Raw genomic sequence first — 20,512 nt, 5'->3', positions numbered from 1 at the left:
TCTCGGGGACCGGCTCAGTCCATTGACCAGCTTCGGCAGCAGGTGCCTTCCCGGATCTTCTTGTCCTTTGCAGAGGGGTTTCTTCGGAAGAAGCATCACCTGAATTATCAACGAATTCAATCTACCTTAGAGGAGTCGGGCAATGAATTTCTTCCCCACCTGTGTATAATACCGGAGCTGAAGGTCCTTCCCCGACTGAAGGAAGTGATGAAACGGTGATACCCTCCTCCGGAATAGAAGCCACAGAAGGGGCCATACCGATCCTCCGAACGAGGAGCTCGGGCTCTGTTTCATCCCTTAAAGTCCTAACGACGCTCCTGGCCCTCTTCTTCGGTTTCTGCCCTTTGTCCAAGGGATTTTTTCTCTTGTTGGCGGTAGCAATGATACGGGATGTACTCGTTGAGTCGAACTCGGGTGCCAATGTAGCGAGTTCAGCTACTGATTCCGGTCTCGGGTCCACCGAGCCCTTGGGCAAACCTGAAAGCCGAAGATGTTACACAAAGGAGAGGTAGAAAAATGTCATGAATACCAATAGAAGCAAAGTATTACCGTGGTTTTGAGTGACCCATCGGCCACGAGAAAGGAGTCCCCATGACCGAGCTTCATGAGTATGTTGGCTGAGGAGAGCAGTAACTCATTCGTTGAGGTTCTGGACAGCCGGAGGTATCCAACCCACAGCTAATATAAATAAGAGGACAAGTAGTAAGAATGTGTGAGAATTAGCATTTGGCAAAGCATACAAAAGCAATTATTAAAAGAGCTGAGACTTACGATTATTATTCCACCTCTCTGGAAAGGGCATGCAGTTGTCCGGAATAATGTCTGTGGTCCTCACCCGGACGTAACGCTCCAACCAGCCCCGGTCTCTGTCTTCGTCCATTTTTGAAAAAATTGGATTCCAGCTACGCTTAGCGAGTTTTATTACACCACCCCGGAACAACCTCGGGGAGTATAACCGTATTAAGTGGGCCAGCGTGAACTCCTTTTTTGTATTATTGGCCAACAGCCGGAGGCAGGCCACGGTCCTCCAAACAATCGGACCAATCGGGACCAAGGTTACATTATAAGTCCGGCACATGTCTAGAATGACCGGATCGACCGGGGGGTCGATCTTGAGGGTGAAAGGATAAGTATAAACGTACAAGAAGCCCTCATGATGGTCGGTAACTGATTCGTCTGGTCCGGGGGCAAAAACTTGAATCGAACGGTTATCCCATCAGCAATCGGCCAGGACTAAAACGAGTTTGTCCTCAGTAATGGACGAGGGATACCGCCTTACATCAAACCCTCTATCGGAAACTAGAGAAGGTTTCTCGACCTCGAAATATTTGTTGTAGTTAGGTTTGGACGGTACAATGTCCAAAGCAGTCGGTTCGAAGGTGACCTTCCCCTTGGGTTGAGAAGTTGGCTCGGTTCTTTAAGAAGAAACCAAGGGAACATCATGGGAGGTGGTTTTGGTGTTGGCAGACATTTGAAAATATGAAAAAGGAGATTGGGTGAATTCGAAAAAGAAGTTAAAAAATGGAGTAAAGGAACAGTCAAGAAAGAATTCAAAATGGTGAAGAGTGAGAAGCAGCAGCAGCAACACACTCTAGTGAAGAAGTTGGCAGAGTTGTTTTCCTTTCACGTAAAATAAGCGATGAATGAAAGGGGGTAAATGGTTGAATCAGCAACAAACTTGAGATGGAGGATGATTAGAAGTGATGAAATGAAGAAATGAAGTAGAGAATAGGTGAAATGAAAAATGTAAAATGTAAAAATGAAGAGGAGAATGGCGTTATATAGATATGGGATCGAGGCGGTTTCAAACCCCAGCCAACCGGGGGATGCCACGTATCCCGTAATTAATGAGAAATGACTTGAAACGACGTACGTTACGGCGGTTGTCAGAGCTGACTATCCGGGATGAGACACGTAGCCTATGACAGAGGAACGTGACGTAATTGTTCCCGCCAAAATGAAAAGATAACAACGGACAAATGGAGCTACCGGTTTCTTGATTCATCCACTTCCCGTTACTCCGATAAAATTACGGTCCGGAAAGTGTGGGGACTATCTGTATACGGTAAAAATCGGATATATGCTAGACCGATGAGACTAGAGATCGAGGTAAGAAAGAAACAAGCACGAGCATGAAGACTTTCTTTTGGGACCGGAGGAGTGCTTGATCCGAAGAAAGTAAAGGACATCGTTTGGTCCGGTTTCTCCATAGCCGAGTTGATCGTGGCCGTTGGCCCGGTTGATCGTGGCCGTTGGTCCGGTTGTTCCGTTACACAATTGTCATACGTCAATACCGTTCTGCCACATTGTACTACCAGTCGTACGGGTGTCAGACCGTACGACCCAACCTTATCCTTTTTAGGGTTTTTCTTTATTCAAAAGGGCTTGTGTTGTAAGAGGCCCATAAGGCAAAGCTATAAATAGGAGACACTATTTTACTTTGAAGGGTTGGCTTCTTGAATTCTAGAATATTTGTAATAGCAAAAAATATATAAATCTCTCTCTCTCTCAATATCTAATTTTGGTCTGGATTTATTGTGTTCTTCTTTAGATTTGTTCAATCAAACGATAATCAATATATTGGCACATACGTTTAGTGCAAATCATCGATTACTATTTAGATTATCCATAGTTGATCCTACTCCACTTTCTCTCAATCAAAAATAGATTAAGTTCAACCACATACCCTATACCTCACTCATCAATTTAATTGATTATCCAAATTTGGGGTAAACAACTTTCATGTACTTGAAACCAAGTAGCAACTTCTCCAGCAAAAAAAAAAAAAAGTGGCAACTTCTCTATCTATTGAGCAACAAAACTGTATATTATATACTCCAATTGACCCAACACAAAAACAAAGAAGAATAGAAGGTTCTTACTTCTCTGCATAAATTAAATAAGAATTTGTTATAAATATTATTTAATTATGGATACCTATCTTTAGGAGAAACTTTAAGGTTTGTGACTTTGGCACCAAGTTAACTTTCTCCTATAAATAGAGATGTTCTCTTCATTGTATTGAATCCCTTCAAGAGAAATAAGAACTCTCCCCTCTTCTCTCTTTCTTCACAATATTCTTCTTGCTTGCTTTATTATTTTATAACACGTTATCAGCACGAGTCTCTAATATTTTGTTAAAATTTAGTCCACATAAATATTATCATCTTTGAGAGCTTTATGGTACCACCCGTACCTTGTTAGAAATTAAGAGGAAAAGTAACTGATTCGTATGTATTTAATTCTTCATGAGATCTGTAACTCTAGTATGCTACATTACATGGAAAAGGTAAGGTGGCCAATACATGTAAGTAATTGGGGCTTTCTGCTTCCTTTTGATTTGATATTCTTTTTTATTATTCGGTTGGTTACGGGATATATGTATGACTTAGTATACAACATTTATTTTGGTACTTATTACCATAAAATAATCTGAAAGGATTATAAATTGGAAAAGAATCTTAGGGTTGTTCCAACTTCAGTAGAGTTTGCCAGAAATTATACGGCCACCTGTAGTGGCAATATTTTTGATGTCTTGTTATGGTTAGATTTATTTATGCGAATAATCAGCAGAAGTGGTAATATTTTCATAGATTTGCTGTGATTACAAATGAAGATATGTTAGACAAAAGTACTCTAATACTTTGATTTGCTCCTGAAGTAGCAACATCTTAAAAGAGGTATTAAGTTATCATAATTTGATATGCTCAGAACACGTAGAGATGATTCTGTTTCATTCCTGAAGAATGAGAACTTTTGATGAATGTTACAAATACAGATCCATTCCTTGAAGTGAATGTGATAGTCTGTAATAAAACTTATAAACGTGTTTTTGGTTGTGAAAATATCACGCCTCACCTCAGATAGAGGTAGAATAATTGAAAAAAGAAAATATTCTAAATATTTTATGATTTACTCCCGAGGTAGTAAACTCATAAATCTGCTCACAAAGTAGCAAACTCAGAAATCTTCTCCCGAAGTAGCAAATTTTGAACTCTACTATTGTTTTTACATATCCATTTAATTATTGTTCATCTCATGACACCACCAGTGTTTAACTAAAATTTCTTTTATGATACCAGCAGTATCTAAAATATATATGATAGTACAATATCAACTAAGAGCTCCAGAAGAGCTGACTATTTATCTAGAAGATCATGGCACTAGTAATGTCTAAATTTGCTTTCATGATACCAGAAGTATCTAAGCAATATTTGGTAGTACAAAATTAATGATCAAGGTCCAGAAGAGCCCAGTTGTTTGTATACAAGAATCATGACACCAGTAGTGTCCAAACAATATGTGATTATGGAAAATAAATTAAAGGCTCCTGAAGAGCTTATATAATATTATGTCATTCATTCTAGATTGAAATACACAAGGTTGTTAAGATCGAAACACAAGTTTTAGTAAACCCGACGTTTACTAAAATAAATGGCTACCATATTGATGCTATAAATGATTGGAGGATTAAATATCTTCAAAACCATATTGGGTAAGAAATATGTATGTGAATGGTTACCCTCTTTATTCTCCAAATTGTATTACACAAATATAACCATGATGAAATCACATGTTATGGTAAACCAGAAGTTTATTGGTACAAAAAATAATAATTTATGTCATAGTAAACCAGAAGTTTACTGAAACAAATAGCACATCATGGTAAACTTGAAGTTTACTATTATAGATAATTTTATAAGTTGGCATGAGCAATTTGGATATCACGATTCAAATATGATGTGCTGATTGAGTATTCATATTGAAGAACTAGAAGATTCTTCAAGAATTTATATTTGTTGTTTGTTCTCATGATAAGTTGATTATACTGGCTAATGTTGGGATTGAATTCCCTAAATTCTGAAGAAAAAAAATTGAATATGGGCCCCTTCACCTGTTATGTGATCTTAAATAGGTGCATCAATGAGATGGTCACATGTGTGTTTATTGTCAACTTGCAGTTTGACATTTACAAAATTACTTGCTCAAAATAATTGAGTTAAGAGCACAATTTTCAGATTATGTAATCAAGACAATTCATCTTGATAATGCCAGTTTATATCCAAGCTAGTTTGGCGTTAAATGCCTCCACTAAATAGTTAAACCATTGCTTATGAGAACAAAGCTTCATGTGCTGGTCTGAGATATGACATATTGTATACAACATCACTTGTATGCTTCAGACCAATAAATTATGATAAATTCACCCCTCACAATTGGTTCAGGGTTAGGAACTAGATATTTTCATCTAATAGTTTTTTATGTGTGGGGTGTGTGTTAGTTTTTCTAACATAAGGGGGAAAGAATAAGCAACTGAGGAATATGTTATGAATTATATATCATTAGTATGATCCTCATTCAAAAGATAATTCAACTCAAATGTTAGAAGCATTTGCTGACCCAAAACTAGTTTCATATCTCAGCTGCAAAATGCTCCTATTAATATTAATGTCCCTGAAGGACAAAGTATACAACATGCATGAAGCATGGTAGATCAATCAGTTCAAAATGAAATAATCCTTGAAAAGGGCGAGGAGCAAATGATCAAAATGGTCATAATAACGAGGCAATGTGCTCTTAGAGCACACGACATAACACTTCATGAAACCTTATGAGAGGTTTAGGTACCTAAAATAATGAAAGTGATGAGATCTCAACAAGTTATGTCACACTGTGAACCGATACAAATGATATATCATCGACGATATCTTTGGTACAATATAGCGCAATATTGTAAAAGATTATGAGGATCTAAATTCTGCGTCTATTAAAGCATGCTAACGTAGAAATTATTATCAAGTGAAATGACGCATCTTGGTAAGCGTAAAGCTTACTGGACATGTTGTCTAGACACCAGAAGATGTCACATCATTTAAATAGAAATAGATGCTGTCACAGCCTATATGAATTACTTGACAAATTATATGAAAATTCCTGAAGAATTTTAAATGCCTGAAGCATATACAAATTGTAGAAATTTGTTCATAATTCTTATATGAATTAAGTTAAGCAAGGTGAATGCGATTTTATCACCTTAATAAATATTTACTGACTAAGGGCACAAATGACTCTATTTATCCTTACGTTTTTGTGAAAATCAAAATTTGTCATATTGTTGGTGCAAGTTGATTACTTGAGAATTATTGAAACTCTTGAAGAGTTTTCAAGAGAAATAGATTATCTACTGAAAGAAGTTGAAATGAGAAACTTGCAGAATTTTTGGATCCTGAAGTGCCATATTTTTATGCAATTAATGCATTTATATATTTTGCTATGACTGAGGGATTATAGTCATACGATGTTGTTCTACATAACAGTAACAATCATATAAAGATAACTTTTGATTATAAAGCAAGTCAGAAATGCACTTGGAGTGATTTCAACAATATTATATGTCGATGCAACTCTATCCAAAGACTGAAGATGCAACAACATACATAACCCAACTAAAGAGTGGATTCATAAAAGGACAAAGCTTATTTCACCAAAGTTGTTCTTCACACACGAGCTTCAGAAGAATGGTGATATCAACATGCAACAAATTCATTCAAGTGATAATATGATTGATTTGTTCTCCAAGTCTCTATCAACTGCAACTTTCGAGAAGATGGTTCACAAGATTGGAGTGTGAAGATTCAAGTTTTTGGATTGAATTTCTCATCAGGGGGAGTTAATACGCATTGTACTCTTTTTCCATTTCAAGGTTTTTGTCCCACTGGGTTTTTCCTTGTAAGGTTTTTAATAAGGCAACCAAATAGCGTATTATTAGAAATGTGTACTCTTTTCACTACTAAAAAGAGGGGCATTTTCGACCAAAAAATTTCGACCACAGGTGGTCGAAATTTGCAGAATTTAATTTTTATTAAACTTTTATAGGATTTCGACCACACTGGGTCGATTTTTTAACTGGAAAAGTGAATTTCGACCACGTGTGGTCGAAATTAATTTTTGTACAAATAATAAATGGAAAAAAATATATTTTATACATAATTAAATTATATAAATATAAAACAATTAATTTTTTTTAAAAAAACTAATTTCGACTACAAGTGGTCGAAATAATTAAGTCAAATTTGGTCAAATATGACTTAATTATTTTCGACCACATGTGGTCGAAAATTCAAACAGATTTAGACCCCATCAGGTCACTTTCTTTTTACTTTTCTCCTTCTCTTTCTCTCTCCTTAATTCCTCCTCCCTCTCCTCTCTACGCAGCCCACCACCCCACCTCCTTATACGCTCAACGCCGCACGCCACTGCCGTTTCCGACCAGCAGTCGAAAATCCCAACCAGACGCCACCGCCGTTTTCGACAAGCTCAGGTATTTTTTTTCTTTTTCAATCTTATGAACACAAGCCCCAAATTGAACTAGTTCTCAAGCATGTATTTCAATACCATGTTGTTAGTTGCATTACCTTCTATATTTAGTAGATTTGATAACCTTTTTTTAAATCCCAGTAGTTGTTCTAGGGTTTATATCATGTTATTTTTTTAGGGTTTTGAATTGAAATTGAATGAAATATTGAAATTAAATTGGTCTGGATGTCACCTTTATAAAACATAGATTTTTTAACTATGATGAATTAGGATGCCTTATATTGGCGTTAGGCATAATGAATAAGAGGTTCATCACATCACCGGCTATGTTGGGGGGCGGGCGGGAGGGGGTAGGGGTTAATGGACCTGAGTTGAACAGAACGAATATAGCAAGTTTCATTAGTTGACTTTAACTAGTTGGGGACTGAGAAGTAGTTGATCCAAGTTGATGCGGGTGTGTTGTGTTTAAAGCTTTTAGCTTGATTGGTACAACGGTTTTAATTTTGTAGTTTCTAAATTTTGCTATTTATAATTGCAGGCGATAACAGCTGCATTTTTGTCAGCGGTCAGTGATATAGTGTCTCAAAAGATTACTGGCATTAAGAGACTTCAAATTAGACATTTTCTTCTGAAAGTGGTACTGTTTTCATAGCTTCCTTTTAAACATGCCTGTGCGCTTCTTTTTCCCCTCTTTCCTTTTTGTGTGTGTGTTGCGGAAATCTGAAAACTTTGTCACATGTGTTCAATTTTCTTAACTTCATTGTGGGAGAAACTCTGTCTACAATTATTCATTCTTGAATCTGAACTGAAATTATGACTCCCATTTGTGAGCAACAACGTATCCTGCTTAACTACAACAACCTTCTTGTTCCTTTTCACCATAGAATTTTTCCATCTGTAATTTCCATTTCTTTTTGGTACTAAAGCAAGAGCTAATTCTTCATTATGTCCCTAGTTCCTTACATAATTCGATAAACGCCTTTTTGTTCGTTTAATCACTTGAAGAAATCTGGACATGGAATTTGGAATGGTTCCTCTTTCTTTCTTGGCAAGTTTGAGAATTTCTAACCTGTGTTTGCCAATGGAAATGCCTATGTTTTGAAGAAATTCGTGGTTGAAGTAAATGATATCTTCGTGTTCGAGTTCATTATGAGCAAAAGCTAGGCCATATTCATAAACAAGAGGGGGCTCTAGCCCTGTTTTGCAAAGCCAAGAAAACCAGTCCATGACTTTTGTTTGTTTGGCTCTGATTTTAGGTGTGTGCTTGAATGGAAAATGAAGGGGTTCTAGAAATATTTATAATGAAGCTATATATGAAGACACTATATTGTAGAGAATAAAAGTTTAAAAGGCTTAAAGAGATGAGTGAATGTTGGTCGCTGAGATATTGGACTTTCACTTTTTATTCAGTGTGTAGCTTTGCTTAACTAGGTGGTAGTTGAAACTTGAGAGTGAATAAAAGAAAAAGAGAGGGTAGGCACAAATTGTGTGCCCCGGCCGCCTAGTAATCAATGAAGCAGGTTGAAAATCGTAAAGTCTTTATTAAAATTTCTGCGGAGGGAGAAATACTAGGTTATTTCTTCTCATATGTTCAAGTCTTGGTAGAAGATAATAAGTAGGCATTTGGCCATAAGAATTATTCACTTTATTCCGGATTTTTTTTTCACTTTTTTCACTTTTCAGCGTTTTTCATTCCTGTGCGCTTCTTTTTCCCCCCTTTACTTTTTTTTTCACTTTTTTCACTTTTCAATTTTCTGTAGACTGTTCTAAAATTAATTCACTCAAGAGAAAACTTCTAGTATATTTCGGCATAATTTGATCGTAAAAGCTTGATGACTTCTTTTGCCACGCTTAATGTTGATGGTCTGATGAACCCTTTGCCGGTTTTGGAGAGTTTGATTTAAGTATATTGATGTTGAATATTGAAAAATAAGAATCTTATAACCTCTGCAAATAAAGTTTTGTTGAAATGATTTGATTATGAGCTACAAAGGCTTACTACAGTTGTAGTGTTATGACAAGACTTCTAAAATGACACTTAGTATCAGAATCATGTATGCTTCAAATATATTCCTTTGCTTAGCATATATAAGTTGCTTTCTGGAATTGTTATTGACTGCTAACATAGTTACATGCAGCTTTTTGGCTTTGCCTATCTTGGACCATTCGGGCATTTTTTTCACTTATTGCTGGACGAACTTTTCAAGGGGAAGAAAGACACAACAACTGTTGCAAAAAAGGTAAACAGAAATCCTTCTTCTTTGGATAATTTATAATAAGTATCTGGAAAAGAAGTTCCATATTCATCTTGTACTCACTTATCACATCCTTTATTTTTTCCTGTTAATAGATTATTTTCATGAAAGCATAGATGCTGCTGATGATGGCGCAGTTGATCCTAAGGACCATGAAGCTATGAAGCATCAAGTTGCTCAGCTAACAAGAACACTTAATTCCTCGGAGGCTAGGATGTTAGGTATGCAGGCCCAAATTAATAGTTTATGGTGGATATGTTTAAATGGATATATATATTATCTTTAAGGGTTTGAATGTAGTTTTAGTTCGAATTAGAAGTACTTTTAAGTTTATAATGTTTAAGTGTTTGAATGATGTTTAAGTGTTTGAATGTAGTTTTAATTTTAAGTACTTTGAGGTTGAATTTGATTGTTTATAAGTGTTTGAATGGACAATGGTTAAGTGTTCAAGTGTTTGAACGTTGTTTATGGTTGTTGTGTTGCATTGTTGATGAATTGGATGACTGTTTTGGTTAATGAATTTGACTATTTGGAAATTGGCAGGTGGGCTGCCAAAAGCAGACAAATGCTGGAAAAAATATTCCAGATTTTCGACCACAGGTGGTCGAAAATCAGCCCAGATATTTCACAATTTCGACCACATGAGGTCGAAATTGTACCCAAAAAAATTCAATTTCGACCACATGTGGTCGAAATTTAGCAAGATTCTTGCCAGATTTCGACCACATGTGGTCGAAATTCTGGGCCCAATTTACAATTTCGACCACATGTGGTCGAAATTGAATTTTTATTTTATTTTTATATTTAAATATAAATAATGTTTTCAACCACACGTAGTCGAAAAAGTTAAATATAATTTAATATAAAAATAATTTTTTCGACCACATGTGGTCGAAAACAATTTTTCCCTTAATTTCGGTAGAATGTGATTTCGACCAAGCTGTTATCGACCTACGCGTGTGGTCGAAAAATTGACCGAAATAAAGGCTTTTTCGACCTCGTGTGGTCGAAATTTTTGGTCGAAAATCCCTGTTTTTTTAGTAGTGTTTTCCCTTCACTAGATTTTTTCCCACTGGGTTTTTTTCGAGTAAGGTTTTAACGAGGCACATTATCTACCAAATAGACATCCAAGGGGGAGTGTTATAAATATTATTTAATTATGGATGTCTATCTTTTGGAGAAACTTTAGGGTTTGTGACTTTGGCACCAAGTTAATTTTCTCCTATAAATAGAGATGTTATCTTCATTGTATTGAATCCTTCAAGAGAAATAAGAACTCTCCCCTCTTCTCTCTTTCTCCACAATATTTTTTTTGCTTGCTTTATTATTTTATAACAAAATTCATTTTGTTGGAGATCTCAATACTAATCTAACGTGCAGTAATCTCAACTCAAAAAGTCATACAAGTAAAAAACTACAAGAATCAGCTTAACATATGATTTTTTTAATTTTAAAAGAAGTCAAATATACCATAACCTAATTAACTTTTGTAACCAATTCATAGATGACACGAACGATATTGCCTTCAAAGGAAGGATCAAGGAATTTAAAGGTGTAATTCTTTTTTCCTTTAAATAAGTATCAATTGGACGACTTCCAAGAAGCTATAGAATGATAAAACCCTCAATTTTCTTCAATAATATTATAGTTTCTGACTTTGGACATACATTAATGGTGATGCAGAAAGTGCATATTGTATTATTTGATTTTGTATTTTTTTCTTTTTTGATTTTGTAATTGGAGATGGGAAAATTGATTAAGCATGGCATAAGAGAAGGACTTCACATGTTGCAAGTGGACGAGATGTCCGTATAGTTTTCTTTGTGTTTCTTTAATTAAATTTCCGCAAAAAATAAATATAAATATCAAATAAAAGTGTTATATTAAGTATCTCTTTGGATCAAAGCATTTGTCCATTCTTATTCATTTGTGAGTGCCAACGAAGTATTCATTTTTGCCAAAATGGTTTCTTACATCATTTCTTGAAACATTTAACCCTTCACCACGATCAATCGTGGGGAAAAAGAAAAGTAACATTGAATCATAAATTTCTAATATCGGAAAAGTAGGAGTATATGTTTTACAAGTTAATGTCTATCCAAAGAATAGAAAAATACAAAATATAAATATAAGAAAAGACAAGTCTCTGTACATGCACACCGATGCACGAAGACTTGTCTTTTTTATTAGTCAATTTAACAAATTAAAACCTTTCGTACATGAAAAGAAAGAACACCTCTTGAGAAACTTTTGGAAATATTATTATAATGAAGTCAGTATGGCAACTAGAAAATAAAAATGCCAAACAAATGTACTTATAAACTATTTTCTTCTCCTTATATATATTTATAGTTGTTAAGTGTCTAATGTTGGGTTTGCAAGTCCGAGTCTTCTGGCTCTTGTCACTCCAACACAAAACACGCTTGATCTAAGATGTCTTTGCTCACAAGAAAATAAAACAAACTAATATAATTATACAAATTCTTGTAAACAAGTAAGCTACTTGCTCACTAAACCTTGACCTCTCTTATTTGGAATTTAGCTTTTTCACAGTAATAGTGTAAACAGATTTTTAATGAATCACACATATATATGAAAGATAATTATACAAAATTGTCCATAATAAGTGAAACTGGTCACTTAAAAGTTAAAGTAGAGAACCTTCTATAATATATAACATGCTACATTCAATTGATAGTATAAAACAAAAGTTTACATTGTCAACTTACGTAAGTTATATTCACTAGTAATTGTGAAAGGCATGGGTTTTTAAGCCCGCCACCTAACTAGTTAGTGATGAACTCATTAATTAAATTAAAATAGTACTACGTATTCTCAGGGTCTGAAAGAATATCTCGATTTGCTGGAAGGCTAAAAGTGAAGAAATTTCCTTTAGTGTAAGATCTTCATTATTCTATTCTATTAATTAATTTTCCATTGTTGCCTCCACCTTCTAGAGTAGTTTCTTCTTTCTATATACATGGCAACTACCTTACAAATGGAGTGCTCTTGTTGGACAAAACAAACACCTTTTTTGTCTGTCTTATTATTATTTAAAAATAAAATAAAATTGGAAGTTAGAATCAGGAATACATGGAGCTAGAAGGCCATAGGAAGTTAGAATCAGGAATACATGGAGCTAGAAGGCCCTATACAGATTCGGGCACAGTCAGTACTTTGATTAAAATTTTATATTGGTATTGAAAAGTTATTATATACATCCAAAAGTCAATAACTAATATTTGATATCATTATTTTGAATTAGAACTCATAAATTTAAAATTTTGACTCTCTCTGATCAGAATCCATCATGTTGATAGCTTTCCACTATGAAAAAAGATTCAATAAGTGGCTGCTTGACAGTTGAAACCCTATTTACAGCGTTTTAACCACGATGAAAAGAAGTTAATTAAATGATTAAGTTAGGATTTCATAAAAGTAAAAGACACTCAACAGTTTAATTTCCAAGATATGGAGTTTACCGATAGTGACATTATGTTAAAAAGTGTTTGGCTGCCTAACGAAATGGGATTGCTGGAAATAAAAGCACAAATTAGTTATTAACAAATAATACTATAGTCCTTTTTTTCTCACCAAAACGGGGACGACTATCTTCTTGAAACAAAACCTAACAAAAACTATGCTGTTCGTGGAAGATCCAAGGATTAGATAGGTACAAATTGTGGACCATATGAAAAGTGAATCGATAACAGAAATTTACTTCATCAATTGATCATTTTATCTTCTTCTTGCCCCACTTTCAAGCAAATTCTTTAGTGTGCAATATGATTATATATATTGTTACCAGAATGGGAGATCTGTGCCCTAGGAACTGACATCTGGGGTTATCCCCCCACCCCACTCAATAAAATGGTAAAATAACAAATAATCACTTTTTAGCCAATATAATTAAAACAAATTTCATAGCCATATATTATCATGAAATTTTATTTGTGGAATTTGATAATCGATATAGTCTTTTCAATTAGAGAACTCAAAAGTGGAGTGGCTAGCCCGTACTTTTACTTAAAAAGATATATCCAGAGAGACACTTACTCTAGTCCGAAATATTAGTCGATTTGGCAAATTAAATTGAATTAATTTAATAATATTTCATATAGAAAAATAAGAAGTTATGTTTCTTTTTCAAATTTACCCTTATTGTTTCAATTAGCGGAATGCTAATTAAATAAAATGTTTAAGTAGATATAAAGGTTAATTTGGACAATTTATCTTGTGGTGAATGCTTTTAATACAATAAGTGGTGCGCATAAAAACACAGTTAATATGGATCGAAGGTAACTATATATTAATGTTCCCCATTGAATTATATGCTTTTTTAATACTAGATATCACATGTTGTTTTCATTTCAATTAGAAGAATTTGTTTATGAAGCATTTCTTTCTCGGTCCCTTTTCCTTTTTTTTCTTTTTCTTTTTCGCGTATTTATTTATTGATTTATTTTTGGAGGGTGAACCGGAGAAGTCACGTTATAGTGAAACTAGCTGTTATAGAGCCCATTTGGCTTAGCTTATAAGTTGCTGAAAACTGCTTATAAGCTGTTTTCAGTTTTTTTGAGTGTTTGGTTGGCCAGCTTATAAGCCATTTTGTGCTTAAAATAAGTCCAAAAAAATAAGTTGGTCCGTTTGGCTTAGCTTAAAAAAAGCAACTTATAAGCTGAAAACAGCTTATAAGCCAAAAAAAAATAAGTTGGGCTACCTTAACTTATTTTTTTTGGCTTGTAAGCTGTTTTCAGCTTATAAGCCGCTTATTTTAAGTCCATTCAAACAGGCTCATAATATGTTAAAGTTTTACTCTAGCTCTGAATCGGGTGAAACATTGAACCCCGAAATAAAGAGTTTCCACCATTAAGAAAGGCGTTATCATTAGAGTACAATTTTTATACGTTTTAAGACACTAATCATAACAATACACCTGCTTTTCTTTGAAACTGATTAGGCCTTTCATTATCTTTCTCTTTTCTGTTCTTTCTTTTGCCTTTTTATGTTAGCTTCTTATTCATCCTTTCCAATTTTAGCTTTCTTTCAAAACCATGTCGTTTCGGAACTTAACAGATAAGCATTTTCCCTTTTAGCATAAAATATGCTAAAGAATTTCTTTTCTTTTTCTCTTTTAGATATTTTATTACTATCATTTTTTTTGTGATACATATATTTCTCTTCATTAGGCCTTGGGAGACCGGACAGTGATGTGAAAGCAGTCGATAAAAATTTAATAGATTCATGGGGGTTACAAAATAGAATTTAATGTTCTTTCTCCCACCTACAACTTCATGCACTATAAATTTATGCGTACCACCATTAAAAGGATTACTTATTCCGCTCAATATATATCACAATAAAGATGATGATAAAAATAACAAAAGCTGTTACAGTAAACGAAAAAAGAGATTTCAAAGGGATAAAAGAAGATGAAAATAACTCAACCTTATTCCTTTAGCTTTTAATCATATACTGTATATGTTTTGGGGTTAGGAGTTGTTGGGTCAGCAGACTTGTTTTAGTAATTTTTAGGGGCCAGCTCTCACTATCATAATCCTCTCACGTCACAGTTGTTGGGTCAGCAGACTTGTTTTAGTAATTTTTAGGGGCCAGCTCTCAGCCTCTCACTATCATAATCCTCTCAATAAATTAATCGAACCCCAATAAAGATATCGAACTCCAAATGAAAGACAAAAAAAACTATCCTTTCATATTTTAATTGTAACAAAATCCAAATAAATCACTACTCCCTCATGTCCTAAAAGGAGTAGTTAATTTGGTCGATTAAAGTCGTTTCAAAATATTTGGTATGTTAGAACATCAAGTATAGTTACTATTTTCTTTTTCAAACTCACTCTTACCTCTCCAATAAGTAGCGCGTTAATTAGTGACACGTTCAAGAGAAAAATAAATCGTCATTTAGGCAAATATATATGATCTTATTATTGTTATTAAGACTAAGAAATTATGTTTTGTGAGAGGCGTGCATAAACTTTAAAAGACAAGTAATAAAGACCGTAAGTAGTAAAAAGAAAATTTAAAGATTGCCACCAGTGGAAAATCTCGTTCATCTACAGTGCTTGATCTTTGAATTATATTCCTTCAGTTTACTTGACTTTCACCTTTGAAACTTTCTCCACAAGACCTAATCATTACTCTTCAGACTTTGTCGTGTACAAGAAACTTACACTTATTCTCTATTGAATGGTAAAATTATTCTTTTCCTTTTTCTTTTGATACGTATCGCGTAGTACTTATTCTCTATCAAATTGTACAATTATTTTTTTCCTTTTTTTCTTAATATATGCAACTTTCTTCATATATACCCACAAGTCACAATACAAAATGGGATTATACCCTAAGAATCAGTCACTGAACGTCCAAATTCTTTGTATGCAAACAGTTGATATTCAAGAAACTGACAATTTATTGTTTTTGAATCATGTCTTGTCCGAGGTCTTTAATTTCTAAATTTGTCATCAAACTGATAGTTTTTTTAGTTACTAACTCGCAAGTCACAATTAAATATTTAATAAAATTTCTAATTAACAAAAATATAGAATTTAAGTAAAAGCTATTGAATGCGTCTAATTAATATTGCAACTCGGTTGCGTCTTGCCTGTAGTTATTAGTCAATCATTAATCCTATAATAAAATTACAAGAAGCTGAATGAAAAGAAAAATAGACTAGACCACTAACATGCAACTTCTACCACATTAATTTCCACTTTGCGACTTTGATCCATCTTAATTACTCCACTATTCTATGGTACTTAAATTAATTAATTTTTACGTTATTTTCTTATAAGTAGTATGTCAGATGAACTGGCAAAAGAGAATAAAAAATATAGGACTCCAAAAGGTTTTGTCTTAAAGTTCTTGTTTTCTTTTCCTTTCTTCTCTTCTCCTAAGTTGCAAATATTACGGTGAGAGAGAGAAATAGAGAATCATATTTAATACACTTACCTTACATGTTTGCTGTCAGGAAAGAGGATTTATAGTTCCTTCTTCCTCTGAAATTTCCCAATCAGAATAATTCCAAAACAAGTCCTTCCAAATCTCTCTTTTATTTCTTTCTATTAAAAAGCCATAACCCTCCATTTCTTCAGATCCCTTCTCATTATTATTTTTTTCAAGAAAATGAGAGACTTTGCTTCTTGTTTCAATGAATATGCTGTACAAGTCTCTGATACTTCTTGTTCTAGTTACTCAAATTCTGCTTGTATCCCTCCCTCTAATTTAATCCCTTCAGTACAAAACACAGTCAATTGTTTGTACAAAGTCACTTTGTCCAATAAAAAGCAAGTCTTGATCACAATTTCTTGGACCAAAACAAATGTAACACAAGGCCTAAGTGTGCACTTTGGTGATGACCCTTCAAGCGTCTTCAAACTCAACACGAATTCGCGTCTTTTTAGGAAGAAAAAGGGAAGCAAATCAATGGATTTGGATCATTACAAGGTTGAAATTTTCTGGGATTTGTGTGCAGCCAGGTATTTAACAGGTCCTGAACCAATTGATGGATATTATTTACTTGTCACAGTTGACTCACAACTTGGCCTAATTCTTGGTGACATGGCTGAAGAAGCATCACTAAGGAAATTGAAAAATGGAAATCCTATGGCAAAGTTCTCATTAATTTCAAGACAAGAACACTTTTCTGGCAACACCCTTTATTCAACTAAGGCTCAATTTTGTGACAATGGCAACATTCATGATGTTTTAATTCGTTGTAGCGGCGAAAATGAAGGTCTAAAGCATCCAGTTTTATCAGTTTATATTGATAAGAAGATGGTGATTAGAGTTAAAAGGCTGCAATGGAACTTCAGGGGAAATCAGAGTATTTTTGTGGATGGATTGCTTGTTGATTTAATGTGGGATGTTCATGATTGGTTCTTTAATCCAGCTTCTGGTATTGCACTTTTTATGTTTAGGACAAGAAGTGGAATGGATAGCAGATTGTGGCTAGATGATAAAGACAAATTGCTACTAAAAGGTCAAGATAAGGTTGAATTCTCATTGCTGATCTATGCCTCTAAGAGCACATAATTGAAAGTTTTTTTTTCTCTTCCAATTTTTCTGTCTTCTTTAATTGAACCCCATTCATGTGAATTTTCTCCTTTAAAACTTCATCCCTCATGAAAGGAATTAGAGGGAAAAAAAGGAAAAAAAATTAATTATGTTCTGATCTTTGATAGAATGGAAATAACTTGAAGAATTATTCTTTCAGATTTGACATTGTATATTGTACTTTTGTGGCTCTAAGAAATATAAACAGATTGTTGCTTTTACTCTAATGGAGAGATTGTAAGTTTGTAAACTCTCTATGTGCAGCTGGAGATTTGACTTGGTTATTTTTTCTTGAGTTTTTGAAAGTGGATTTGCAGGCAAAAGTTGTAAAAGGGAAAGACAAAATATGCCTCGGGCCGTTTGTCCATGAGAATTATTCACTATTTTTCGGAATATTTTTTCACTTTTTTTACTTTATGGTGTTTGGCCATAAAAATTTCAAATACAACTTGAAGTTGTATTTGAAATTTGAAAAACAATCAAAACTTTTTTGTCACTTTTTTCACTTTCAATACATTCAAATAATTAAATATTCTTTGCAAAAACTATAACCAAACACAATTTTATCTTCAACTTCAATTTCAAAATACCAAACAGGGTGAAAAATATTTGATTTAGAGTAATTGTGGATTTGGAAGATTGTACATTGTGCTTTGATCCGCCGAGTAATTTGAATTCACGTTTGACTAGAGTATTATCGTCATTAGGTAGACAAAAGGGTTCAGAGTCTCCTGACATTGATCTTCATGTTCATTTAATTTCTACTATTTTCTTTGTCCAATTAGCATACACAAAGGTTTTTCAAGAAAAATATGTCCATTTTTTACAGCCATGTTAAGCGAATCAAAAAGATGATAAGATTGTTATACACACGTTTGAGTTAGGTGAGTTTCTTCCCTTCCCATAAGGCAATCAAAGTGAGATTGCCAGGTAGGTTCAAACGGTGGATGTTGGCATGTTTATCTTTATTTGGATCTTGAGAAAAGACATTAGTTAGCCCCTAAATTTGACACGAAAATTCACTTTAATAACTAAACTTAAGTTGTATTTATATACCCTCCTAACAACTTTCATTTCAATTATTTTCCACCCTAAAAAAAATAATACCACTCTCACAAGGTGAGGTGTATTACACTCGCGTCACGTCATTGCCACGTCATTGCCATGTCAAAAATTACCAACACTTCATTTTTTGTTTTTCTTTTATTATTTTTTCTCTTTCTCTTTCTTCTTCTTCTCCCTTTTCTCTTTCTTCTTCTTTTTCCTCATCCTCACCCTATTTTAGCAATCACTACGCCGCTGCTGCCACCACCGCTGCCGCCGCCACCGCCAAAAAAATTATTATTATTATCATTCCAAATTGGACAAACTGCCTTTCAAAAAAAAAAAATCATCACCATCATCTTTAACTCACACCTACCACCACCACCATCATCCCCTCACTAAATTTCATCCAATTCCTTCTCAAATTAGTCTCACTTACACTCAAATTCGTCCAAATTGATTGTTTTGGTTGTTATTGTTGGCCATTATTAGTTTGGACGAAATGCCCTTAAGAAAAAAAAAAAAAACACCAACACCATCTTTAACCCACACCTACAACCACCGCCATTATCTCCCCCAACAAATTTCATTCAACTCTTCTCAAATTAGTCCCACTTACACTCAAATTCGTCCAAATTGGTTGTTTTAGTTGTTATTGTTAGCCATTATGATTATTATTAGCAAACTCATTTCTTCTATAACCATTATTCCATAACTTTATTTTTGAAAGAAAACAAAAATCAAAATCAAGAAACCAAAAAATGGTGAAAATGAAAAGAAAAGATTGATGAGAATATACAGAGAAAGAGGGATTTGTGGGGCGGGGCTGTGGGATGAAAAAGAAGAAGAAGAAGAAGAAGAAGAAGAAGAAGAAGGTGGTGGGGGCGGGGCTATGGGGTGAAGAAGAAGGTGGTGGGGCGGGGCTGTGAGGCGTGACAGCGGGGGAGGGGGGCGGCGAGACTGTGGGGCGTGGCAGTGGGGGAGGGGGCGGCGGGACTGTGGGGCGTTGCGACGGGGCCTCATAATTTATGAGTTAGTCTTCAAGAACAATTACTCCTAAGAGTAAAATGGAAAAAAAAATAGTACTTAATTTTATCTTAAAATTCTAAAACAATAAATAATGGGAGACAATTATGTTTAGGAATTAAGACAAATAATTTGAGGCGAAGGGATTAGTTAGTTCATTTGTCTCTCTCTATTTATGGCGGATGTAGTTCTTCGGCAACGAGTTCATCCGAACCTAATGCTGAGCATAAATAAATATATGAAAACTTTACAACTAATTCAATATTAAGAACCGCAAAAGTTAAATGTGAGGATGGGGCTAGTAAGAAGCTTAAGAAGAGTTCAATAAGAGCCTGTTTGGATTGACTTATTTCAGGTGTTTTTATGCTAAAATAGCTTTTAAGCATTTTTATAGTGTTTGATTAAAATAAAAAAGTATTTTTAAACACTTATTTTTAAGCTAAAATGATAAAAATAAGTCAAAAGTTAAAAGTTAAAATTCCTAATTTATGACTTAAGTCAAAAGCCATAAGTCCATCCAAACGGGTTCTAAGTAGTCTTCAGAGCACCATATATCGACTCATTAATGTTTCATACAAGAATTTAATATGCGAAGTAGTAGTGCCACAGCCTAAATGATAGGCACTAGTTTTTCTAGTATTCCAGTCAATACTGAACAAGGAACCATGAAAAATGAATAACGAGTCAGCACATGGTTTAGTGGTCAATAAATAAAGAAAGATCGCCAATGTTGAAATTTCAAGGGACAAAAATGGTGATTTCTCGGTAATCATATTGTCGACAGGTAGCAAGCACCA

The 20,512-nt window shown here is 34.2% G+C and overlaps 1 protein-coding gene across 1 annotated transcript; it reads left to right on the top strand.

Moving 5' to 3' along the window:
• Nucleotides 1-16,459: 16,459 nt before the first annotated feature.
• LOC132604390 (uncharacterized) lies at nt 16,460-17,866 on the top strand. The gene has a single exon (XM_060317888.1). The coding sequence runs from the start codon at nt 16,716-16,718 to the stop codon at nt 17,622-17,624; it is 909 nt and encodes a 302-aa protein (XP_060173871.1). The 5' UTR covers nt 16,460-16,715; the 3' UTR covers nt 17,625-17,866.
• The last annotated feature ends 2,646 nt before the right edge of the window (nt 17,867-20,512 follow it).

This window comes from Lycium barbarum, chromosome 1 (assembly GCF_019175385.1).
Source record: "Lycium barbarum isolate Lr01 chromosome 1, ASM1917538v2, whole genome shotgun sequence".
NCBI classification, from domain to species: domain Eukaryota; kingdom Viridiplantae; phylum Streptophyta; class Magnoliopsida; order Solanales; family Solanaceae; genus Lycium; species Lycium barbarum.
The sequence above is the reverse complement of the archived record's forward strand: the minus strand, read 5'-3'. Positions and strand labels throughout refer to the sequence as shown.

Excerpts from the sequence above, each read along its gene's own strand:
- LOC132604390 (XM_060317888.1), top strand. The coding sequence starts at position 16,716 with ATGAGAGACTTTGCTTCTTGTTTCAATGAATATGCTGTACAAGTCTCT.